The sequence below is a fragment of the Corvus brachyrhynchos genome, unplaced genomic scaffold (genome assembly GCF_000691975.1).
Source record: "Corvus brachyrhynchos isolate BGI_N302 unplaced genomic scaffold, ASM69197v1 scaffold331, whole genome shotgun sequence".
NCBI classification, from domain to species: domain Eukaryota; kingdom Metazoa; phylum Chordata; class Aves; order Passeriformes; family Corvidae; genus Corvus; species Corvus brachyrhynchos.
The window spans coordinates 6,488,497-6,515,258 of record NW_008237229.1 but is presented as its reverse complement, the minus strand read 5'-3'; the positions used below and the strand labels follow the sequence as shown (position 1 = coordinate 6,515,258).

General features: G+C 34.6%; 1 protein-coding gene across 8 annotated transcripts in view; it reads left to right on the top strand.

The window, feature by feature from the left end:
• NETO1 (neuropilin and tolloid like 1) overlaps positions 1 to 26,614 on the top strand; it is a 79,350-nt gene extending 52,736 nt beyond the window's left edge. The window contains exons 8-12 of one of the 8 annotated variants that reach the window (XR_001860387.1): positions 1,979 to 2,537; positions 3,670 to 3,744; positions 9,482 to 9,757; positions 12,535 to 12,842; positions 20,628 to 26,614. Coding sequence is in view for 4 of the 8 variants with exons in the window: in XM_008630107.2 (XP_008628329.1) it covers positions 1,979 to 2,537; positions 3,670 to 3,730 (620 nt within the window). In the remaining 4 variants the exon portion in view is untranslated. Of the gene's footprint in view, positions 1 to 1,978; positions 2,538 to 3,655; positions 3,745 to 4,555; positions 6,835 to 9,481; positions 9,758 to 12,534; positions 12,843 to 20,627 lie in introns of those variants that run through there. The other 7 variants (XR_001860390.1, XR_001860388.1, XR_001860389.1 and 4 more) reach the window with 7 other exon arrangements.
• Positions 26,615 to 26,762: the final 148 nt, after the last annotated feature.

The following is a 26,762-nucleotide window of genomic DNA, read 5'->3' as shown; positions in this document are numbered from 1 at the left end:
CTGTTTTCCATACAATCTAAAGTATAATTAAAGGTAATATTTTGGTTCCTTTGCCATAGTTACCTTTGTAGAGGAGTAACATATGAGTAGCAGGTGTCTTTTAGCTGCATGTTATGCCCATAATAGCCCAGGTGATCTTATAAAAGAAGGTAAAGTGAAATTAACACTGTAAGAAAGCAACCAAATCTACCTATAATCAAGTGAAATTGCAGTGCAAGGAACAAGCACAGGAAATTAGATGGAATATTTATTTCATAGGCAGGGAGTGATGTTCTTACTCATGTGCTGACAAGGGTTTCTAAATATTCCTGTGGTTCTGTTAAAAAAAAAACCACACCAACCCCAAAACAGCATCTGTGTTGTCTTTAGGGAAAAGAGCTTAACTAAAGTACACTGCAGGCTAGGGAGACAGTTCGCTTCTGTCTTGTATCCCCCTGTCTCCCCCCTACTGCAGATTTGCTCCTGGAAACATGGGATATGCCAAATTTAGGAACCAATCAAGAAAAAATTCAGAATGAGGTGGATTAGCAGTCAGCCCAAGTCTACTGAAGCCTGTAAAATCCTGACAAGCAGCGCAATAGGGTAAAACACAAATGAAAATATATACTCCAAAAGAACACAGCTAAACTGTGGCATAGCATAATATTCTTCAAAGAAACTAAACATACAATTGGGAAATGATTATTCATTCTCTAGTTCTTCACAATAGAGGAAAACAGAAAACATTCAGCACTCTAATTTCCAGAACAATTTTCATCTTTCCTTCATCAAGTGTCTTTTATCAGGTCTTGTGCATTTATCCTCTATTTTTTTTCTGACTACAAAAAGGAGGTTTGCTGATTCCAGCAAAAACGTTGTTTGCTGCAGTGCTGCTTTTTCTAACTCTGCTTTTTCTCCAGAGTCTGGAGTCAGTCAGTTAGAGAAACATTGAGTGAATCTACAAGCACAGACAATGAAGCACAGACTGAAGAGTTAAGTCCTGGTATCTAGGAGATTATGAAGAGACGAACGTTACTGTTTCGGTGCCAATAACTTTCATTTCAAGCCAGGAAAAATTACACTAAACTGGGTGTTGAAACTTAACCACAATTGTCTTGCTATGCCTGAGAGAGACTAATGCAAATACTTTCAGCTTGAATTTCTACAAGGCTCAGTCACCATCTTGAGTCTGCAGACTTGTGAAAGCAAATCACAGAGAAAGATACACAAGAGGAGGGAGAAATTGATTTTATTTCATTATTTTATCACATTTTTCTACTTCGTTCACAATGCAGAATTTGCTGACTAACTTATTAGAGGCTCTTGAGTAAATGGTAGTAGGTATGATCACCTTTTGGATTTTTTATGGCTGTTTACAAAAGTTTTGGTAATTAATAGGAAAAAAACCAGAAATAACTTGCACCAATTTGTTTTTTTCCTTCTGAAATCTAAATTTGAATAACTTTTCTATTTTCTCCTGATTTAGCTTTTTCATTGAATGCTGTCAAAATTCCTACTCAGCTAACAAATATTAGAACTCAAATCCTGTAAAATCTTGTTCTTTCATAGGACCTAATGTCCCAGTTGCATATATTTACTGGAAGAGAGAGAAAATAATGAAGAGAACATCTGTAACAGTCTTGGGGGCTTTAGCAGGCAAATGGAGTTCAGAGGTGCCACTGAAGCCATCTGCTTGTTATGGTGGTTGCTTTTTATAAAAAAATTTAAATAATTCTTTCATTTAATTAAGCTTGCAATATACCCTGAATAAATAAGTTTCCAAGTGAATAGGTACACAAAGGATTTGTGTGTTGCTTATTTGGCTTAACAAATACCTGATTTCTCCCTCTTTTTTGTTGGTGAGATTGATTAAGTGAACTCAGACATAGACTAGTCTCAGCCTTGCAGTATTCTGTGAACCCATCATAGTGGTATTTATTCTTGAACTGCAATTAATCCTGTGTTTTTTGTTTTTTTTTTTTTATTTCCTGTCACACAGAAAAAAGAAAAGCAAACCTATTGGACCAACTTACCAATACCAGTGGGACTATAATTGGGGTGACTTCTTGCATTGTGATCATCCTCATTGTTATCTCTATTATAGTACAGATCAAGCAGCCTCGTAAAAAATTTGTCCCAAGGAAAACAGACTTTGATCAAACAGTGTTCCAGGAGGTGTTTGAGCCTCCTCATTATGAGTTATGCACCCTTAGAGGGACAGGGACTACAGCTGACCTTGCTGACGTTGCAGATGACTTTGAAAATTATCATAAACTGCGGAGATCCTCTTCAAAATGCATTCATGACCATCACTGTGGATCACAAGTGTCTAGTATTAAGGGCAGCCGTAGTAACCTCAGCACAAGAGATGCTTCTGTCTTGACAGAAATACAACCCCAGCCTGTAAAACCACTTGTTCAGCCCATGAACAGGAGAAATATCCTTGTCATGAAGCATAGCTACACACAAGATGCTGCAGATGCGTGCGAGATAGACGAAATTGAAGAGGTGCCAACCACAAGTCACAGGCTGTCCAGACATGATAAAGCTGTTCAGCGGTCAGTATCAATAGATTTTTGATGAAGACTATTGTGTAAGGACTTGACTGCCCAAACATATTCACTCTTTGTTCAGTAAAGACATATTTTCTTTCTTCTTTATTTACTGTTTAAATTTCTGTTTCCTGATAGCACATGTCATTACATTATCTCTCTGTCTCTCTTTCTCATCTCTGGTCCTCTTTCCTGAAGGGTCCTGTATGTCCATTTTATCTTTCTACTTTATTTCTTTCTTTTTCTTTTGCTGTTTTACACACACCCACGTACATACACAGGTCAACAGAGAACAGGTACAATTTTAAAAACCAAAGAAGATTATGTGAATTTTGTTTTTGGAACAGCCACATACATGTGGTTTCCTTGTCACTGAGGTGGCCTTGAATATCTTCTGCTGTTGGTCTAATCATCTCTAAATAAATACATCAATAAATAAAAGATACATGTAGCCATTTTGATGCATGACACAAGGATGAGGAACACATTCCTGGGGTAAGGAAACCCCTTTTCTCATGGAACACTACCTTTTATATAATGAATGACAATATTCCAAAACTTTAATATGTCTGTTCCATTATTGATTACAGTATTTTGGTTTGATACATTAACACAGATAGATAGATTAGAACATGAGACAACATAGTGAACTCATATATTTACATATGAGAATGAAGTTAAAGGGAATCTTTCTAATCAATAAAAAAAGCAAAGTCATCCATAATATTTTTAATGAAAGAGCTATTTATTCTGTACATTGCACTTTAAATGACTGTAAATATAAATTATTAAAAGCTTACAAGTAAAAGAAAAATAAAACCAGAAATATTTATGAACAATTTGAAAAAGAACACATAATCCTTTTTAATATATTTGTGTTTTCTCTTGCATGCATTATTTATGCATTTCTTGTGACTGTTTACATGCCCTCCATATTTTCTTTGCACATTAAGGCATTTCTTTCTCTTAAAAAAAAAGTTATTTGGTTATTTTAATGCAATTGCATGTCTATGTAAATTACTTCATGAATATCGATCAGATTATCAAAGTGTACTGTTTATTAAGTATCTATATGCATATATTTCTTTTTTTCTATGCAAACACTATTATTTTGAATGAAATAGCCATAACATTCCAGGTTCTGCCTCATTGGGTCTCTAAGCAAACATGAGTCTGAGTACAACACAACTAGGGTCTAAGAGAAAAACCTGAGGTAAGTAAACATACCTATACAGCAATTGAACCATCTGTTGCTTTCCATTTTTCTGTGTTACACTGCTAAAATGTGTATTAGGTCTCAAATTTTATGTCATCTTGTAGGTAGTTAGGTTTGAATGCTAAAAAACCTGAAAGGCAGATGACTACTTTAGCATTGCAAACTAAGCAAAATCTGTTAATTCCTTATTCTTGACCGAATTAGAGTCAGCCCCTAGATAAAAACAATCTTCATTCCAAACGCATTATAAAGTCATGTGCTTTGCATGGCTCTTGTATTTAATTTATTTATTTATTAATTATTATTTATGGAAATAAAAGTTAGAGTCCCAGCATGTCAAATATAATGTAAAACTTGGCAATTTAACTCAAGTCAGTAAGATGGGGAACTGTCTGTTTTCAGTTCATTTTTGTCATCCAATCTTGTGAAATGTTGGGGGAAGAGTGTGTGTTAGTACTGATAAATTTAAAGATTCTGTACCACTGAGGTTAATGTTTTCAAATGAAACTTAGTTTTTGGAGTTTTTTCCTAAGTTTTTAATTTTGCATAATTTTTATCAGCACTTAAAAAACATAATCTCAGATGTTTATAATGGAGTTGTAGATAGCTGCTAGTCTGTCAGTTTATATATGTGTACATATAAGCACAGATACGTGTATATACATTTTTATGTGTATATATGTATAAAGCAATTTTACAGCTAAATAATCCATTAATGGTTTTATTGCCTGTAGATGGTTTAAGTAAATTATTTTTCTGCATTTTTTTTCCTCAGAGAGAGTGTATTTTAACTTTGTTTTGCTTTCAGACAACTATTTATGCCATCATGCAAACTCTGAATGGAAAAATCCATATGAATTTTCTCAGCTGACTGAAAGAGAGAGTGGACAATTTTCCAATTTAATTTAATTGCCTTTATGCAAACCTAAGAAGTATAGACATATCTTACTTCCTTAGCAAGATATTCCCATCGCAGAAAAATTAGATTTCTTTTGTAATTTGGTTTCTGGCCACCAAGTGCTCCTTAGTTACTAAATATATTTGGAGATTTGCTGAAAACTTGAGGAAGAAATTAGTTCCTGAGACTGTCCTTTTATTTTTTTGGGTTTTTTAAGTCACAGTTTTATTTAAGTTGATCTGTTTTATGTCTGTTACTTACTTGTATGTTGTGTGATATGTGGAAGAAGATTTACATTGAACTTTTGTTATATGTACGTTGTTTTCATTATATAGACTGCTTGAGAATAGTGCGCTCCTGGGTGATTTTGAACATGCTACAATGAAATATGAAACTATCGTCCTTGGAAACACCAGCTAGAGGTTTTATGGACTCTCTGACCAGCTATTCTCTTATCATGAAAAAATTCAGCAGTGTTGAGTAAAATTACTAGAAGGCAATAAGACTTTGGTTATTATGCTTATCAGTCATTTCTCTTTTTCTTTTTCTCTCTTCTTTTTGTTGCAAGTAAAATTCCCAATTTCAGGAACAATTTATTGAAATCAGGTATTTAGCCATTCATAATCACTTCAATAGAAACGTTTGTTGGATAAGCATCTAGCAATATGACTGAATTTGACACTGAGAAATTAATCTGCATGTATGTTACTGAATATTTGAGTTGGCAAAAATCCCTTTATTAGATACATTGTAAAAAGCATGCATTCACAGTTATTGCTGTTACTGTTCCATTTCTGTGTCATATGCTTGCTACTTGTAACTTTTTATATAAAAATACATAAAACAATGTATAATAATTTCGTACCTTGAGTTTAATGCAATGTTTTCTTTTACCTAATTTATCAATCCTGTGTAATTCAGGAGATTAAGCTCAAAATGTAACTTCTAGGAACCTGAAACACAGATATAGCAGAGAATCAACTGTCTCTCATCTCTCACTTACCAAACAGAATACATTAATTTTTTAAGGTTTAAATGAGTTCATGATAGGTTGATCACCTAATTTCAGTTAAAAGGTTTGTGATAGCCTATGTGTTCAGTTCTGTACTCTTAACTAATTAATTTCCATGGAGATTATTAGGAAGTTTGCTTCAGCATGGTAGAGTAGCAGATTTTTATCAGTTACACAAATCTTATGGTTGGGTTCCAATTTTAGAAATACAGACATAAACCACTTCCTTAGGCAAGATAAAATTATATTTGTAATTCAAGCTATTAGTAACGAACACCAAAATCAAACCTGAGAGGTTACGTTATTAAGGAATTATTATAGGTTGAAGAGCCACTATTATGTAAAGTTGAAAGCCCCCTCATTTAAGAACTCAATAACTGTGCATAAAATCATAGTTTCATTATCTATTTAAAGTGCATCTTCCAAATTCTCTTCCAAAACAAATCCCAGCTCCTTCTGAAACATCTTGTGTCATTCATGGTTGTTAAGGTTTTCTGCATAAAAATGTTGCTATTGGAAAAAGTGTAAAGAATCCCATCTATCTTCCCAAACTATAAGTAGATGGGAAACAAGAAAACCTAAAAGAATGACATAAAAAATAAGGTGATCTATATGAGCTATTTAAATATATAATACATAATTTGCATAATTAAAATACAGAAAATCTGATTTCTACAACTGTGACTTAGTAGTGACATGAGAAGAAGGGTTTCAGGTACTTGACTACTTTTATATTTACAATGTATTTGACAGCATTTTTTCTAGCTTGAATAGTTTGTTTGTTATCACATATTAGCTGCAAAAACAGTCCTCTGTCCTGTGCAGTCATTGAGAGTCATTGAGTCATCCCTCAGTTACATGGGTTTGCAGCATGCACTAATAGCTCATTTCCAGATCAGTATCTCTTCACAAGTTCATACGATTTATCACTGTTTCTTTTCCCTTAACCTTTCCAAGTCCTAGCTCATCATTCTTTTTTAAAATATATTATGTTAAGATATTTACCATATCCGTGCTTAACATGGATGCATCCTTGCATCCATTATAAAATAAAGGAAGAATGAAAGACTTGCTAAAAGAAATGCATATACATGCAGACACTTGTATGTATATTTATAAATATTTACTATTGGAGATAGTGTATAAATAAATATATAAGGAAAAATCTAAATATTAATTTAGCTTTGAATTAATTATATTGGTCTCACAGAAAAATGCTGAACTTTTTATTTTAGAGTTGCCATATATTTATATTTAAGTGCCTAAATCCCACTGTAACACAGAGTTTGTCTAGAGTCCCTCCTAGACAAATACACAATAAAATGAATTTTAATGTTTTTCCAGTGAAGTGCTAACTGAAAGAATTTAACTGGAGAAGACACAGATATTAATAATTACATTGCATACACATCTTTGCTTTCTTTTAAAAATATGTAATTGGGCCACAGAAAAAGGAGGGAAAAACATAAAAAGTTGTGTAAACAGAACAAGTCAAGCCATTCAGAGTGAGAATGGTAATGCTTGATCCTGGAAACTCCTTTAGAAATATATTGTCTAATAGCTAGGTATGCCCTTAAACAAAAACCATTGTAAGTACAAAATATGTGTATACTGGGGGAACAGGGTAAAATTATATCTATTAAAAATATAAACAAAAATTAATTCAAACCCAGATAAAATACTAGCATTGAAATATTTCATTTCAAGTAATTAAACTATTTGTATAGTAAGCATAAATAGTAGCCTAGTCCACTATACTGCAAACAGTAAAGATAATATTTGCTTCATATCACACAATAGTAGGATATCTTAATGTGATCTATGAAACTCAAAATATTAAAGTAAAAGGGGTTGTTGCTGGAAGTAAACAGTTTTCCTTTCCTATCAGTATTGTTCATCATTATGAAGCTACTTGTTTACAACCAGAGAGAAGTTCAAACAAGCTTTCCATTTTATGGAAAGGAAGTTTGGGTTGTTAAATTAACACAGCTATATGTGTTAATATTATATAACACAATTTTAGCTTGGATAGCACAATATTAATGTGGATTAGCTGAGCTCCTAGTCCTAGCTTCATGCTTTTTACCTCATGTTTTCCTTAAGCTGAAACTAAGAGTGATAGTTACTAGATCATTTTGGTTTGACTGGTGGAAGGAGGGTGACCTACAGCCATGTTGACAATATGCTTATTTCTCACATATTTTTTAAAAATGAGGTTTTGTTATCATAGTGCATTGAAATATTGTTTATAGTTGTGTGGTTTGCTTTTTTTCCCCCTCCATGTTATGTATATACTTTTCTTTTTCCTGATAGTTGAACAACCACACCCAACCATTTTTCTCTGCTCCAGGAAATATGGCTTTTCAATTTGTCAAGGACTCTCTGCAGCATCATTTAAAAATATCAGGAAGTCCGTATTGTAAACCATCCTCATTTAAACTTTTTGTATCTTCACAATTTTAAAAACAGCTTAAAAAAAAAAAAAAAGGCTCTGATAAATGTTAGCACCTTATCCTTCAATTTTTCTCAATTTTTATGCTGGAGATATTCTCTTGAACCTATCAACAATATAACCAAGAAAGGGAATAATAGAAAGTAGGAAAGTAGGAAGGTTTCTTGCTAAAGAGCAATAGTTAGCACCCACACCCACCCACCCCCCCAAAACAAAATCAGACAAAGAAAAGAAACACCTGAAAGTATTATAATTAGAAGAAGAATATAAAGGAATTTTGCTCATACCTATTCCCAAATTTGCAAATTAATTTAGGACAGATAAATTCTTTAACTACCAAATAAAAACATATTTTTCATGTCCAGCTCCAAAAGACAGAAGTAATACCTTATAGAACACTGTCCTACAAACAAGAAATTGGCCTTTTTTGTGTGTCTTCTACTTTATGTATAAATTTCCCTGATCCCTAAAAGATATTTCAGCTGAGGGAGCACAGCTGAAATACTAAGGCATATACAAAGGACAAAAGCTGCACCATTCAAACCTCTTTTGAACACAGAAGTCTGTATCTGATCCGAAAATATCTTATCTCCTCACTTCTGACTCAGCATTTGATGTGAAGTCTTATACTCACAACTCCACTGCTATTCATCATTACCTTAGGATCATCTCCCTTTACTCTTTGATGATCACTTTACACCTTTATCCCTTGCTGCCTTTCATTTCTGTCCACAGTGAGTTTAGTTCGAGTTTAGTTCTGTTCCCATCTCACCTCAAAATTCACTGAAAATGCTGAAATCCTACCAGCTCCCTCTGCCTTTGTGTTACCCTTGCATCCATCAAATTCTTTCCCATCCGTCACTTTAGCACCATCTTAATCATACCTTGCCTACAAACAGCAAAATGAAAACATGGGATCTCAGCATATCCTAATCACCCTCAATTTATACAGCACAACAAAAGCTATGAAGGTGCACTGGGATGGACAGGAGGATGGGCTCATTAGGCATACTGGATCTGCATTTTAATGACTGTACATCAGTGTTGTCTGGGCTGTCTACCTCCATGTGTTGGCATGACTGCTCCTGTGATAGCCATACCTCAGTGTTCATCCACTGTTTTTCTTCTCCCAGTTTCCACCATTGTCAAACCATTTCCAGCACTTCTATGCTTTCTTCTGTGCTGTATTTATATTAGTATGTATCTCCACACAACACAAATTCTTGTCCTAGCCTCCTTCACATATCTATTAAAACAGTCCACAGCCTGGCAAACACCTGCCAGTGGTGTGGCAGAGCTATCATCTGCAAGGTAAGAACATCAGCTACCAGAAGAAGCAGAAGTTGCTGCTTCCATCCATTTTCTTTCCCAGGAAAAGGAATTGTGCTGATCCACAATCTCCCAACAAGGTCACTATGGGAAAAAAGGGAAGCTGCTATCCCCTTCAAGCAATGAATTGTAACTGGGAGAAGAGAGACAATTTAAGAAGCCCATGATGAAAAATGGAATGAGCAAGACTGCTTAGATTTCTTTACCAAAGTAACAGGCCTGACCAGCACTGTGCAGCATCATTTCATCTCTTCATTCTCAGATAAAGGAAAACAGCAATTCAAGCCTTCTTTATCCCAAGGAGAAGGATGCCACAACTGTGAGTACCAATTCTATTCAGAGCTCTTCAAGGATTTAACAGCTTCTTGCATAAATGTAGGCAGACAAGGACTTACTGGGCCTATGAGGGTAGTCTTTTGCTTCCACATGCAGCATCAGCAACATCTAGCTATTTAGATCTTTTAAGATTTCCATTATTCAGTGAGTCCTCCTGAGCTCCAGAAAGGTACATAATAAACACACTTAGCTACTTAAAAATTAGTGGCTTTACAGGAAAGCAACTATTGGTATTTAGTTTAGTTGGATGTGAAAAGTACCCATGGCGCTTGAAGCAACTATTAAGAAAAAAATAGGTGCTTTTTTTGCACAGATGCTAGATTGATGTATCTGGTTCAGTGAACCATTCACCTGGATCAACTAAATGAAAACACCTTCCATCTGAAATTTTACTTCTAAAACTGCACTGCCTGATTCATGCTTTAGTCACATCCTCCTTCTAGATCCTGCTTTTTTCTGAGTTCAGTGGAAGTTTTAGTTAGGAAAAATCAGTTTGTTGAAAGTGAATGACTTTCACTGTCTTTCGTGAAGCCAAAAATATGATTTATACTGGGGAAGGAGAGCTTCATTCTCATTTCTTAGTGCTAGAGGAGTTTTCAACGCAATAAGGTGATACATGTAAGTTTGAGAAGGGAAGTAAAACAATGAAAGAGAACACTAGAAATCTAAATTAAGCATATTTTCCCAATGATCAAAGCAACAATAATATTTTCAGAAGTTACAAGGCTAACAGTTGAACCCTTATTTATTATATAAGCCCAATCCTACCTTTCAGTTTTGTAATAAATTTCATATTATCGTAAGATAAAATTCAGCTGAGGAATAGGAGTGATTTTATATTTGTATACCAATTTAAAATTTAACACTTAAAAATCTTTAAGGTGCTGATAACCTTTATTTTAAAGACAACTGGTTTTGCTGGTCAGAAAGAATTACTGTCTTTCTTTTTTTCAGAGCCAAGTTTCTGCATTTTGAGTTTTCCTTGCCAAATGGAAGACGTTTTTAATTCCTTTCCAACTTTTTCACTCCCACATTCTACTGACTGATTTTGGTGTAGAAAACACCCATGGGGTGATTTTTTTTGATATTCTGAGCATATCTGGCACCTCTTTAGTAATGAAACAGTACAGTAAAGCTCTGCCTGCAGGAAGAATTTCTTCAACTGTTATCTAAGTTGCATGGCAAAGATCCAGTCCCAGAGACTTGTGCTGTCATTTGAGAATAACTTTAGTGACACAAAATATCTTGTTAGCTTTCAGTGTCTTGGTAGAAAGTCTACACTAATCTAGGCAAATATTATTTAACTATTAATTATTTAAATTTTACATTTTTAGAATGTCAATATGGCACCTCCACTTGTTAATATTGCCATCTCTTTGGTGATTGAAAAAGAGAGTAATGTTAACATGGAAAACCTAGAGTTCATAGCAGAAGGTGGCAAAGATTATGTGACATTTTTATTAAATATGCTACAGTTTTCAGGTCTGTGATTGTTTTCCTTAAATTCAGCTAGAATTCTTAGTTTTACTTATCCCTTTTGTGATGCAAACTTTGTAGTCTTTATATGTCTATCAGATTAGCATCTCTTTTGCAGCTCAGTAGCTTGTGGGGGCTCAAAAAGAAGAAAAAATATTTCCTGTTCTGGGATATAATATACAGCTTTATAAAAAAGTCTATCAATTATCATTAGAGTTTAGCTGGATCACTATGTGCTGCTAGAAAATTATTAGATTTGATATGCATAAAAATAAAAATAGGAAATTTCTCTAGAAGTTCTGCATGATTTTCATTCCCTAAGATTTTATTATTCAACTGCATTTGATCAAAAGATAGAAACCTCAACAGGCATAAATGTTTATGAAAATCTCAATAGGGACATAAACCTTATATAGCATGAAGTTTTAAACACACATATGTTTGGAATATATGGAGAAAAGAGAGGGAATATTTAGAAACTTTTAAAATGCTTTTAGAAAATGAGTGCTGCTTCCATCTCAGAATTAATCAAACAGATTTTCCACAGGCTCCTTTCTGTAAAATCTGTGCGTTGGGATGAACAATCCATTTAAATGAGAGGTATAAAATGAAATATTTAAGAAGGAACAGAAGTAGATCATGGTAGTGAAAGTGTTTGGAAGTATGGTGTGTGATTCTGAACCTAGTAAATACACCTTGAAATACTACAAAATTTAAGTCCCTTTGGTTTCCTTACTATAAGGCATATGATTTAAAGCTGTGACATACCAGGGGCATAATAGTCAATTAAGTAAATAGGAAGTTTCTTTCTTAGAGTTCCTGAATCAGAATCTTGTCATCCAGCCTCTGAGGCTCAGCACCTTCTGTTGCTGATGGCACTAAATGAGCTGATAATTCAGAAGGCTCTTTGTGACAGACCGCTTGTCATTTTGGTTAGGACTCCAAAACCCGCCTCCAGCTATGATGGTAATAACAGAAGTTAGTGGGTGATGAAAAATTTGGTTCAGTTAACCCTTAACTACATATCTATTTTGCCTTTTATCTGTCTTTACATTTTACCAATTAAAGTAGAAATTAGAGGGTAGCTAATTTAATTTAAAATATGTTCTATCACTCTATCTGGATTTTCTTTAGCATTCTTGAAACCTGTTTGCTGATAAACACCTATCAAGTATTTATTATTTAACACTATGGCTCAAATGACTTTTAGCTTGAGCATGAAGTTCTGAAGATTTAAATTTTGTTATCTCACCTCACTCCTTGACATTTATTAACATTTCAAAGCTCTCTCAGGATCTGCTATCCAGTTTGGAGATGACTTTTTTCAGTGCTGAATACCAGCCGTGTCAGAAGTAAGAAGAAAAACTTTGCCTCTGAAGATTAATAATCCGTTTTCTCAATGCAAAGAACAATCAGAGTACTAGAGCCACACTTCTACTGCTAGGGGAAAAAGAACTCTAAAATTTCAACTTGCCAGGTTGTATTTTTGCTATGTGAAGAGTCCTTGTTTTCAGTTTCGAAGTGCATTCAGGAAAAAGTGGAAATCAAAGGAGGATGATAAAGAAAAAAAATCATGCAAAACCCCAACAGTGGTAAGTAAATAAATAATTGTACACTTGTGCCTAAAATTAATGTACAGCATACCATGGGGTGGAGCCTCTACTGCTCCTTTTGGATAACTTGCAGATCCTCTAAGGAGTTTATGGTGATTGTTTTTAGACCTGGGTCAGGTATTGTTTGCTAACATGTTAGTTAAGTTGTGCTCATCTGCTTCTAAGATTTATGGACTCTCTACATTCCTAAATGCTTTTTAAAGACATTGGCCAGACAGTTCCAACAATTTCCACTACTTCACTTATTTTATAGATCATATATAGATCATGTATAGATCACAGGAACTCCAATATGGAACTCCTGTTGAGACTAGCAAAAGATTGCATAGCTATGGCATCTCGTCAGTATTGTAATCATAGAGCATTGTTGGAAAAATGGGAGAAAATACAGTGATGTATTGTAATGTGGCATTCAAGGACACCATCCACAGAACCCTAGAATAGGACCTTTTAGCGAAAATGCAGTATGGAGTCACCTCTAAGGATCTTTCCTTTGTCCTTTTTCATATGCTGATGTCTAAAATAATAGCAAATATTGTGAAGGAGAAAGAGAGAACAAAAGCATAAACCAGATTTTTGCTTTTGTCATAATAATAATGCTTATCTCTATGTCTACTGCTTGGGTAATATATTGTTTGGGAAGAATTCTGTGCTGGTACAGGCTTTCAATCATAACATGTAAGGTTGATGCTTATGCAAGCCTTCTGCAAGATTATTGATGTTTCATAAAATTCATAAATCCAATAAACATGATATGAGAATATTACAGCATTTTGCCTTTGCTGTTTTCAACAGGAAATGCATTCTAGATTAAAAAAATCTGCAGAAAGCTCAAGTTTGAACAAAAGTCATGAATCTCTCCCCACTCCAAACCATGCATATTGTGGAGTTAAATGCAGACTAACTTGTTAAAATGTGGTGCATATGCTGACATATGCAATCAATTTTCTAATGTGGCATGCTTTCCATCACTTAGTATGCATATCTCCCAGGTACATGGACACTCTATTATGAACAGAGGAGCTTATTTGTCCCCAGACAGCAATAAGCAGTCATCAGCTTGCTAAAAACTGCAAATGTGCCCAAGCTAATGCTGCAAGTATTTGGACTGATATTACACAAAGAAGTTGGACAGAGAAATACAAAGGAAGGCTCTCATCCATTTCCAGAATATTTTATGCTTGGCATTGCAAAACATATTTCAATTTATATGATGATGAACATATATTAAAAAGACTTATCCATTCACTTTCTGAAGGCAGTGTTTTATTCAGGGGGAAAAAGATGCAGCTAAAATGTCACAATGCTTAGGAAACATCTACTCAACCAGATCATGACTAAGGAAACTCCACACTAACTTTATTTGTATTTTGTTCATGGTTTCTGTTTCTTTCAATCCCTCTTAATTAATGTTAAAAGCTGTTAGTCAAAGGTATGTAATGTCTCAAAGCTGAATCTTGATTCAAGATCTTGTATGGGTTGAACCATTTCTGGCTTAAGCACAACAGAAACCAGAGGAAAGATGGGTACTTGTCATTTCCCCAGCCTGCGCCACTTCACGGAGAGTAGGGAAGGAAACAGCCTCAGCTGAAAAACTTCAAGAGTTATTTTAGACTTCTTAACTCATCAGAAACCAAAGTACTGTAAATAAAGTCCCACTTCTGTAAAAGTGCTTCTTTGCTGCCATCAAAAAAAACATGAGAGGCAGGTTACGGCTGTCTGACATTCTTCTAATTTATTAAAAGGTGATTGCTCATCTGCATTAGTTTTCATGAAACTCTTTCTGAAACTGATCTGGGAGGTTTCAAACTTAGCCTTCCACATGAAAGAGAATGGCCTGTAATGTCGAATTTCCTGCGTGTTCACTCGTTGGAAGAAATAAGTTCAAGAGATGGGACTATGCGATTACACGAATTTATTGTTTAAAACAACAAAACGCATCAGCCGAGGCGTGAGATTTTACACCTCCGAATAATGGCGAGTCACAAGACTTAGAGTTACATGGTAATTTATAACTTTCTAATCCAATAGGCACTTAAAACGACACTTTGTTTTAGATATATGACCTATCACCTGTGGCATTTCTCACTGCAATGCAGCTGTGTCTTGACCAATAACTTCTCATGTCACGTACACAGAGATGTCTCTCTTATACCATCTACATTCTTAACTTCAACTATATAAAATCACACTATTATATTTAAAACCCTCTACCAGAACACCCAGTGTACATTTTTACTTACAGGAACACAGGCTTGTAATCCTTTTTCTTAAGATCTATAAATCTCTTTCTATTAAGCCAGACCTAGTTTCTTCCAGGGTTGTAAATCAAAACCTCATTTAATTGCAGGAGTTTCTACTCCTCTGTCTCCCACACTAACCAGTGGGTCAAGGAAAGGGAATCCTCCTTACTCCTCTTCTTTCACTTTCCCTATTGATCTAATGAACATCTGTCTTTAAAAAGAAAGGGAATAATTCTCACAAGAGTAATTTAATGCAAGAACGGTTAGAGTGTTGCACTTGCAGGCAATTAGTTTAGAATTATTTCCATTGAGTTGAATTCACAGCTTCAGGTAACAGCATCTGAGAGACCATCCAGTTGAAGGCAGGCTCTGATAGTGCTTTCTGTCTTTCCATGTTTCAGTTCTGCTATTCCAGTAGAATTTGGAAGCTCCTGCTTCTGTGGGCTGGAAGAAAATCCCTACAGAAGAAGAGATGCTTCACAACATATGCCTTAGATAGCAGATTCCCTTCCTCTCAGCTCAGCCACTCTCACAGATGACTAAGGTCACACAGGTGGCAGTAATCAGTAGCAGTTCTGGAGGAAAAAGACCCTCAGGTGGTGTTGGAAAAGGGAAATGGAGGTCTTGTCTTAGTGTATTATTGCTGCTCCTTCACCAGTAACAACTGATAAGTCATCTTGCAACCAGTGAAAAGGAGAGAAGTTTTCTTTTGTCAACCTCTGATAAGTCATCTTGCAACCAGTGAAAAGGAGACAAAAGTTTTCTTTTGTCAACCCCTCCTTATGTGAACTTACACCTTATCTGAATTTACAGTAAGTGCTGACTTACTGGCAGAGGGGATTATAAGGACAAGGGTCTTTTTCTATCAAATAATTTTTCATTTTCACTTATTTTTCAGGGAAAAGTTCAGTATTTATTGTGTTCAAATAGAGCTACCTTGTCACCAAGGTTTTTAGACACCTCAGATTTTAGTGCAGGACAGGTTTTAAACACTTCTGTAGGGTAGTCAGTTTCTGTTGGAAAGCTCAATGTCCAGTATTGTTATTTCAATGAATTTATAGTCAAAACTACTCTCCTCATGAATACTTATTTGTTTTGATCCAGGTCAAAACAAACTCAATTACCTGCCTCTGTGACGGATTTCAATAAATCTTTCTTACTTCTTTTTGCTAAAATGGGAAGATGAAGGGAAGAAGGTAACATTGTATCTGAAGTCAGTTTCTAATTCAATTAGAGCTTCATCTTGGCCCCATTGAACTCACTGGGCTTTTTGCCACTAACTAATAACGTTAGAGTCAGACTCATAAGATACAGTTTCTTATTTCTTCCAGATAACCAATTAAAATATTAAATATCTCGGGGTGAATGCTTCCTTCTCATCCACATGTTCTTTGATATTGTGTTATTGCTTTTTCTTCTGTCCTTCAGTAAGTTTTAATTAAGAGTTCCTTTGTGTGTAGGTGAAGGGGGGATGTTTTATTTTAAAACTTTTCAGGATATGCTTTAGTTTTGATGGTTTCTAAAGAGAGAAAAAACAGGAACTTTTTTTTTCTAGTGGAGGCCTAATCTACCAAATATGCTTGCCTGAGTATGAGTTGGGAAATGAGATGATGAATAAGGGGTATGAGAGCAAACATACACTCTCTCTCCTCTTTTAATTTAAAAAAGAGAAAAAAAGGAAAAGAATGTATTTGATCATTAAAAATCCTAGCTCATCAGACTCTCCAGAGAAAATAAATCTCCTTTATATTTCACAAAATGTCCATTGTGAAAACAAGATTAATATTACTGATAGCTGGATTAATTTCTGAAGTCTCATTAAGTTTATATCCATTCATTCTTTTTAAATCTGTCAGATCAGTTCTTACAACAGGGACAACTGAAAATAAGGCCTTTAGATCCAGTTTGTAGCATTAGTTGCTATGTCTGACAATACAGGTGAAAGGAATGTGATATCAGGGACTACAGATTCAGATAAAAGCTTGAAGCAGGAGATGTGGGCAAAGAGGCACCTCTAAAATGTTCTTGAATTCTGGTATATACTTGTACAAAGAAGGAAGCTATTTGAGTGGTGGAGAGAAGAAGGGGAAGAGAAAGGGAATGAGGAGGCTGAAGGGGGGACCTCATTGCTCTCTACAACTTCTTGAAAGGAGGTTGTAGTGAGGTGGGAGTCAGTCACTTCTGTCATATTTCAGTCTAAAGGATGTGAGGAAATGGCCTTAAGTTGTGCCAGGAAAGGTTCAAATTAGACGTTAGAAAAAAGTTTATCACTGAGAATGGTGGTTAGGTGTTGAAATAAGATGCCCAGGGAGATTGTGGAGTCACCCTCTCTGGAAGCCTTCAAGAGGAGCCCAGGTTTCTCACTTGGGGATATGGTTTAGGGGTGATTATGGTGGTGTGAGGCTGATAGCTGGACTAGGTGATCTTGAAAGTCACTTACAATATTTATGATTCTGTGTGACTCTGGCTTGATTTTCCTTCAGATTTGTTCTGGTGACCATATACTTGGGTGACAGTGTATGTACCAGTAGTATTGCCTGGCTAATACTTGAAAAAAGGTGTATTATCCTCCATTCAGGCAAATATTTGAAAATCATAACTTTGGTCTAAGCAAAGATTTTGCACTACAGTTATTGACTTGGGCCTTATGTGCAAGGCCAAAAATATTCCAGTTATCTCTCTTCTGTGCAAGTACACACTGCACATTGGTATATGCAAGATGGTAACTGAAGGCCTTTCTAGAGCATCTGAAATTACGGAAAATTTAAATTTTTACTTGGCTTTAATAACAGTAGGGGACTAGAAGGGGAGAAAGTGAAATCCTACCCAATCTACTGATGTAGAGAAGATAAAACATTATTTCTAACGGTGTGTTATGTCATTAAGTCTACTTTTTCATTTTAAAAACCTAAATTACAGGGTATAGGGTGTTGGAGGCATGACAGCAATTCCCACTCCTTGTAAGAATTAAACTGCTGGCTGCTTACAAGGTTTTCTAATGACAAAACTGTCTTCCAAATACATTATGGCCTTGTTTATTGATTTATCTAGGTCTCTAAGGAATATTACAGACTGATCTGAAATGTCTGTCTCATGTATATTGAAAGACTTAAAACTGCTGAAAACAACTATCTGATGTCTGAATAACTTTGTCTAATTGTTGACTTTAAAACTAGCTTAAAGAATATGTTGGATGTTATCATGTCATTAACTTTTCCCTCTGAGGAGGGTGCTTGAGTGTTTTCCTGCACATTTTAAGTTCCTTGCTCTAGATGTTGTAAGGACAAGGAAGAATCTTTTTCAATACATTGTGCTGTGAAGCCCTCTCCAGTAAAGCATTTCATCTTGACTAATATTTGTTTTCTTTTGCCTGAAAATCAATGTACAGTCTTTTCTATGCACTGTACATCCTGGACAGCTTCCAGGGTTTGAAATCTGGCCAGTGTCACTGTAAGACTCTAGGGGCAGGAATGTAATATTTGTTTAGTTAAGTCAAATGGGAACCATAGATCAAGATATTATTTATAATCCAATGGCACAGGCTAATTTTAGTAGCCAAGCTATATATGTGTCAAGCAAGCAGTTGCTAAACCTTGCTTAAAGAGCTTTGATATCTATTGATCTTGCTGATTGTAACCATGCCTTTCATCTGAAAGTGATAAATGGATAAATTGAAAACCACGTGAAAGCAAATTAATGCCTTTTATATAAACAAATAGATGGGAAACTATTTTGTCTATACTAGCTCCAGACAACAGCAGTTAAACTGCATGAATTTTCTCCTTTTTTCACCTGATCCAGGTGGTGGATGTTTTCATTTTCTCTTTCAGCCTATGATTTGAATGAAGCAGTGCTGAGTAAAATGAATTTCAGTAAGAATGAAGGGATGGAAAAAAGATACTGAGTTAAAATGAATTTCAGTAAGAATGAAGGGATGGAAAAAAGATACTGAGTTAAACTGAAAGCAGTCCTTGGAGTTGTTCAACAGAGTTGCAATTGGGATAGCTTTTGTCTTACTAAATACTATATTCTAAGGTAAAGTAGTATATCTGGCCAGAATTTTTAGGTGGAGGAGAAAAAGAAATACATGTTAGACTCAAATCAGGTGTTCCTTGATGTTGATCATGACTATGTGAGTTTCAGATGTCATTAAAGTTATCCTGTAGTGCAAGCAAATTTTCCTTTGACAGAAACTGGCAAGATTTGAAAAATTACATGTTTATTTTGCAGCAAAGTAATCAGGTGCTTTTGTCTTTTTTTTTTAATTCATCAAGGCAAAGAAAGAGGTACAAACTATATCATTTTGTTATAATATTAAGATAATTTGGAGAGAAATACGTGAGCCCATGGTGATTCATATCATGGATCCAAACATGAGGTTTTTCTGTATATTGGGAGAGTCCTTGGATGAGCAAGTTTTTATTTATACATATGCAAAATAAACCTATTCCTGCCATATTTTGATGAGGCGATTTAAGATCTGCTTCCTTTATCTCTAAAATTAATGAGTATAAGAATTGTCAGCAGGCTTTTAAGTTGTTTAAAACTAAATGTGCGTGGTCAAACAGTATTGCAGAAATGTCTCTGGTAAAAAAGAAGTAAAACTCAAAGTGTGAAACTTTAATGTGTTTCACTGGCTTTGTGGGAGGATGGTGGCAGGTTTGCAAGCATTTATAGATCAATGAATGTGCTGACTTTCCAATAGTAAATACTATTGAAATTACAGCAAACTTCCATTGATTTTTTTAAGTCCTTGAATATAACTTTAGAAATATCTTTATCATAAGGTACATGGCAATTTGGATGATATTTTTTAGTAGAATAATTAGTAATTGGGTTAGAAAAAATGCTTCAACTTTTGAGCCATTCTTGTCAATATGAATAATCAGGGTAAAATAATGAATAATGCTAATGGCAATTTAATGAAATATGAGTAGTGAATAGCACTAGAGATCTTTTGGAATGGCTGATCTATCCAGTACTTTATCAGAAACACAATTTTTAAACAGTAATATAACAAACTATGTTTGTTTCAGATTTTTATTTTATATAAGACTGATCTTAATACAGATATATTTTATATCTGATTTAATAACACTATACTTACTCTATCCATTTACTGTCTGTCTGTCAAAGTTTGTGCTAGCATAACAATCCCAATTCACATCTGCAATTTCAGAGAACTTAAAGGTATTATTCCTGTTTGTAATATTTTTCTGCCACTTTTCATTATTTATGAACTGGTGGTGCTTTCTGGTGCAAACTGAGAAAACACTTTGAGAAATGTCACCTGTTTCCTTATCTGTTAATTTAAAAAGAAGTACAACAAAAACCTTATATATTTAACTATGCTATAATCTTTTAATTTGTCCTTCGTAGTCAGGTTCTAGACTGATCTCTCCAAAAGCATCAACATGCATCTGTTCATTGGTCAAACCAGAGTCTACACTGTATTTCTGAAGTGTGTCCTGAACAACATAAATTTCTTTGGCTCCACTTGTTCTTGCTGTTTTCTCATTAGGATGCCTAAGGATTTTCACTGAATTGGTGGGATTGACTATAACCAGGAACTGAAAATGCCTCCACTTAAAGTTTTCTTGTCGCTGAAAAAGACCTTGACTTCACCTTTCAAATTCCAAATGGAATGGCAAGCTAAAGTGAACTTGTTCAGCTGAAATTGCCGAGATCTTAAGTACTCCAGGCTACTGGAAAGACATCCTATCATTAATCCTGCATTAATGAGGAGAATGGACTTAGGGCATGATCCAGAGCCCATTGTAGTCAATGGGAGACTTTTTCCATTGACTTCATCGGGGTTTGGATCAGGCCTTTACTTCCTAAAATGAATACACTCCCAGCAAAATCTGCGATAAGCAAGTGGCATCCTTTTCTGAGATCTTAGAAGATACCGAAGACGATAATACTCACACTTCACCCATGAATATGGCTGTGTATGTGACTCACTTCTCATGGGGAGCACCGAGTTTATCTTAACAGCAAAGAAAGCCCTTTAAAGTCTAAGCATTACTGGTCGGATTCAGAATATTTGATCTAGAAAGTAGGGAATTATGTCCATGAAATAAATTGTTAAATTGTGAGAAACAAAGCTGATACATTTCTGAGTATTTCTTAGTTTCCAAGGGAAAGGGGATTATTTAAGCTTAAAACTCCCAGAACTCTAGTATGTGAATTCCTGACATTCAGAAGTAAAAAGGAATGATGTCAATAGGGACTTTACTTTCTGTCACAAAAACTGTACTATGATAGTACTAACACAAAATCATCAATTTGTCTATGAGGAGTGATGATTTTCAAGTTTCTATAAAAGAAATGTCAATATGGTACAAAATTGAAGGCAACTAAAGGATTTATTTAAAAAATAGGAAATAGAAGGGAGTTGCAAAGTTCCTGTTTAGTTGTTGTTGTTGTTGTTTTTAGAAAAAAAAGAAATCTTCCCCTAACTCTTGAACCCTTGTACTTTCCAAATAAATAGTTCTAATTAGGTCATGTAAATGTCTGAAATCCTGAATGCCTGACAAGACAGGCTAAGCAATGGCTTCAGGGCTTTTGGCTTCAGTCTTAATTAGTTACATGACTTCTGACTTGGCCATCTGCAGGACTGTCTCTATGTCTGAGATGCTCAAAATTGCCTTTACAGATAGCACTTTTGTAGCAGAAATCTTTTCATGCCACTGCAGTTGTTTAACATTGATCTGATGAATTATGTCCCAAAATTACCTCTATCTCTATAATCATTATGAAAGAAACAAATATATCAACTCAAAAATACATGTATATATTTGAGCATATAATTTGTTTTTGCCTCTATCCTCACTTGATACAAACTGAGAACCTTAAAACATTGTGATCAGGACCAACAAAAATCTGGAGGTTCAATAGTGACATGGTTGATACAGCCTTTGGACTTCCAGAAATCCTTATTGTAGCAGTGGAGAGGGCTTAGACATTGCCAGTCATAATTTTCACAGCTCCAAGGAAACTGATTTGCAAAGGGAAGAAGAAAGATCTTGAAAGATTTCTGCCAGATGTTCAGGGACATCCTAAATTCAGACACCCTTGATACATTCTTCTCCTTTTCCTCCTTCTATGTGAAGGTGTTCATATTTTCCATTTCTTGCCAACAGCCTGAAGTGATTGCTGTCTTGCACTTGTAGAAAATTCTGTCAAAAACTGACATTTTTAAAGAGTAATTTGTTCCTCCTTTCCTTGGCATAATGAGATGCATAGAAAGAAAATTTTTGGTTTATGTGGCACCTCTGAAAGAGTTACCTGCAATGTTTAGTTAGCATATTTTTTTTGTCAAAACTGATAAACAAGTAGTATGGGACAGATTGTTGGTGCTTCTGAGGTAATTACAACCTTTACAGTAATTCCATTAAAACAGCGTCTCCTGGTTGACTGAAAGAGAACATATATGGAAACAGACCTGCTTGAAAAATGTGTTTGGGAGATATAATTATACAGTGAAACTCCTCAAGAACTCTTATATTTAATACAAATGTCTTTTCCCATTTGAAATTAAATGCATTAATCTTGTTAGTTTACACAAATTTTAGGGGAAATTTTTGATCAAAGCATGTATTGTAATTGGGATCATTATTTCACCCTATAATTTGTTTTCTTATAAAAAGTTCTGTGTATTACTAGGTGACTCTTGTCATGGTTCATGTCACCCTTGATTGATGTGATCCTATTTGACCCCATTTTTGCAGTTTAAAATGTTGTATAGGTCAAAATTTATCTTTGACCACTGAAAAGGCTTACCATTATATTTTCCAAAGTTATATTCTCTAAGTCAGATTGATATGACAGTAGATTATAATTAAATTAAACTGTAAATCCCGATATGTAAATCATAGATATGGTCTTGAGGGTGACTTTGGGCTACTGGTTTTTGAAATTTGCTCTTATATTGTATAGTTTCTTAATAAATGTTAAAGTTGTTCTTTTATTTTATATAGTCTCTTCACTTTGTTTTATTATTTTCTTATTGCTAGTTCTTAGACTTCAGCAATAACACTAATTAAAACTGTTAATATATTTCCTTCTGTAGTTAATCTCTTTTCCTAACTTGTAAGAGAATGTTTATAATATGCCTCTTTATATTCTTGAAAAAAATCTATAATAACACTGCCAAAATATTTTGGAATTGTTTTCCTTTAAACTCAGGAAATTATTTCTGTCATTTATGTTATTAGATTTTAATTCAGTAAAAATAAGCTAGCAGACTGTGAAGGGCACAAACTATAAACCTTTCAACAGATTTGGCAGGAAAAGTCATGCAAGAAAAGTATGAATGGGGATTTGGAGAATCAGTTGTGTGAGTGAGTGATGTTATGAAATAAGGACTTTATAGATGATGAGTTACATCTTCAGCTTGAAAAAGAATCTGCATGTTTTTTTACAGAGTGTGGCAATTCAAAGTGACCAAATTACAGGGCTGTCAATAGACTTCCTTTTCAGCTGTCTACCTAAGACAAATCCCCTTTTTTCCTTTACTTCTGGTTTGGTTTGGTTTGGTTTGGTTTTTTTTTAAAGAATACAGAAACATGAAATGCAAGAATTCATTCAAGTATGCCACTGTAGTATGGCAAATTGCATATTGTCCTGGTTCAGACAGTGATCTGCAGAAAATTTATGTATTATCTCTAGAAATTTGTATTGTCTACAGACCACCTAAGAGCTGTACTCGAATCTTTGAAGTGATGTTCGTTCTGTAGCTATCTATGAAATGATCACTGTTTCAAATATATTAGGAATATCTTATTGCTAGTTTCTCTTTTCAAAATAATGTGTATGCATTAGCTGAGAACAGAGGTGAAACATTTGAACATTAGAAAACCATGCTGATGAACAAGCTGGCATAGAAAATGAACTGAAAACTGTAGGGAACTGAATATCTATATAGGTTTGTCTCATTGATTAAGGTTTATCTACTACAGCAAGTCAAAAGCACAAAGGAAAATAATTCCTCTCGTACAAAAAGAGAACAAATGGATGCTGATATGGAAATTAGTTACTTAAGTAGCTATTACATACAGGGATATTGAACGAAGCATTGGCGTTTGCAAGTGGTTTTGAATTTTTTATACTGTGTATAATGATTAAAGTAAAGGTATAAAACAATCCATTAATGTGTTGTGGCATCTTTTATAAATACTAGAGAGAGATAATTTTGATTTTGTAGAAGTAATGCATGTTAGAAGAAAAAGCATATCAAGACCTCTTAACCTGACAATTTATACCCAGAAACAGAAAAAACATTTTGATTCACAGTTGAGAGTCTCAAATTGATTTATGTCCTTGGAAATCAGTTTCATTGCTTAGAGCTGATATATTCCAAACTATTAGTATATAGAGAATACTGTGTCTTGAGAACTTGAAAGAAAGTCTCAATTGCCATACTCACCTACACAAAGAAATAATACTGCTCCTCAACTGAGCTGTGGAAATGTGCTACACACAGACACAGACATACAGACACTCAAACACCCTCTTCACACACAGTCAAAACCTTTCCTATTCACTGTTTTGATGGCTCAGTTTCAGTACTTCTGCCATATTTTATTTTTGAGGAAAGTTTTTGAAAGAAGATATTCCATGAATTATAAGAACAGCAAATAGAGATATGACTTTGGCACATGTAAGAATAAAGTTTAGGAACAGCTTCTGTTTCTATAGTTTATAATCTGAGAAGCACAGCTGTGTCTGAGAAACACAGGCTCTAAGATGGTCTGCAGATGTTGATTGTTCAGCCTTGAAACCTGCATTATTCAGATCAGAACTACTGTGGATCAACCACCACCTCTTTACTCTGATAGACACACAGACCTGGATGTTTCAACAGTTTCATTGTGTGTAAAACAGTTTCAACAAGTTAATTGTGCAATTTTTTGTGGCTACAGTGGGCATCCCCTGTTTTTTCTCTAGCTATTAAAAGTCTCAAAATGAAATATCTTAATTTTGCTTTCTTCCATATCCTTAATAACTGGTTATAACTAATAAACTCTGGAGCTGAAGTTCAGTATTGTTTTCAAGTCGAGCAAACTACCAAGTGAAGTTGACAATTGTAAATGTCATGCGAATATGGTGTTGAAGAAGGCAAATACTGCAATTACCAATTTAAATTTAAAATTATCTTTTGTCAGTATTCAACTGTCACTTAATCTCTCAGATCAAGACTGAAGATGTGATGTTACTGATTTGTTTTTAATAGAGAATAACTTGCCCATACCTTCTCTAGAGTATATTGGGTTGGAAACAAAGATGATGAAGGTTAGTTTAGGTTTTGATGGATAGACTAGAATATTTTCATTTTCATCTCTGAAGCACAAAAATTCTAAACCCCACCCTTCTAAGGGCCAGAAAAGAGAAAGGATTTACCTTAATTAGTTTATTTTGAATCCACTTCAACACACCACACACTGAAAATACAGAGCATAATTTTTTAAGGAGATCTGACAGATGAGTTATCAAACATCTTTTGCTTTGTCTTTCACAACCTTATCAGGTAAAAAGGAGGCAAAGTTTTCAACACAGCTCCTTCATCTTTTCAGGTACTCATCTCTTCGTATGTGTTCTCTTTAAAATTCTGTTGTGAAGTTTATGGCACTCTCTCTTCCAGACTTCTCATTTATTTATTTTCCAGGACTGCCCCAGAGGAAAAACATCAAGATGGATCTGATTTTGCATATTAATTGTCAGAGCACTAACATATAGCATAGGTGTTTCTGTTGTTATAGGAGATAAATTGCATCCTTTTGGTCTGTGGAAATATTGAAAGTATTGTAAGCTTTCATGGTACCAGATGGTTTCTAATTACTAACACCATTGCCTGGAAGATTGTTTTTAGTCACTGACAAACTCATATTATATTTGCATTTAAATGGCTCTCAAATGTACCCAATAGTTTCTCAATACACTGTCAGTAGGGACACAACTCCAATTCTATACAGTACCTTCACAGGTACCTTCACAGCTGCTGGCCAGATGCCTGTACATAAATTGAAAACATTGTGTCTCTAGTGATGTCTGGTTACCTTTTACTTCTTTCTTCAGAACAGGGCTTTGCTACCTCCACCAATAAACAAACCTCTGTCTTTAACATGACAACCTCTTACATTTCTTTCATTATAATTTTCCCTGGGCTAAGAGAGTCTTCCCTAATGAAGTGAATTACTTCCAAGTACTACAGGCGCTGTGCCTAAAAATCTACTTAAAACAAAGAAAAAAAAATCCTTTATTTCAGTAGAGCTTTTATCACAGTACTGCCAAAGCAGTGTCATTATTGCATTTTGTCTAAAGTTGACTGAACTATGGTTCAAAAATGAATTCTAATCAGTGCAGGTTGACTTCATAGAATAGATTGCAAAAAACTGCACTTTATAGGTGTTTGTGTCACTGTGTTGTGTTGTTGTGAAACCTGCTCAAGCAAAAATCTTTTTGGAGAATATGTGTAACATTAAAAAAAAAAAAAGATATTTTAAACATTAGATAACAGCTGTGTTCTCCTCAATCTTGTACACTGCTGATCACTGACACAAGGAAAATTTTCTTTGAATATTGTTTCAAGGTTTATGGTCTGAAGTTGACTATTCTAAGTTTAGACATAATTTTTTTCTGATTTCTATAATTT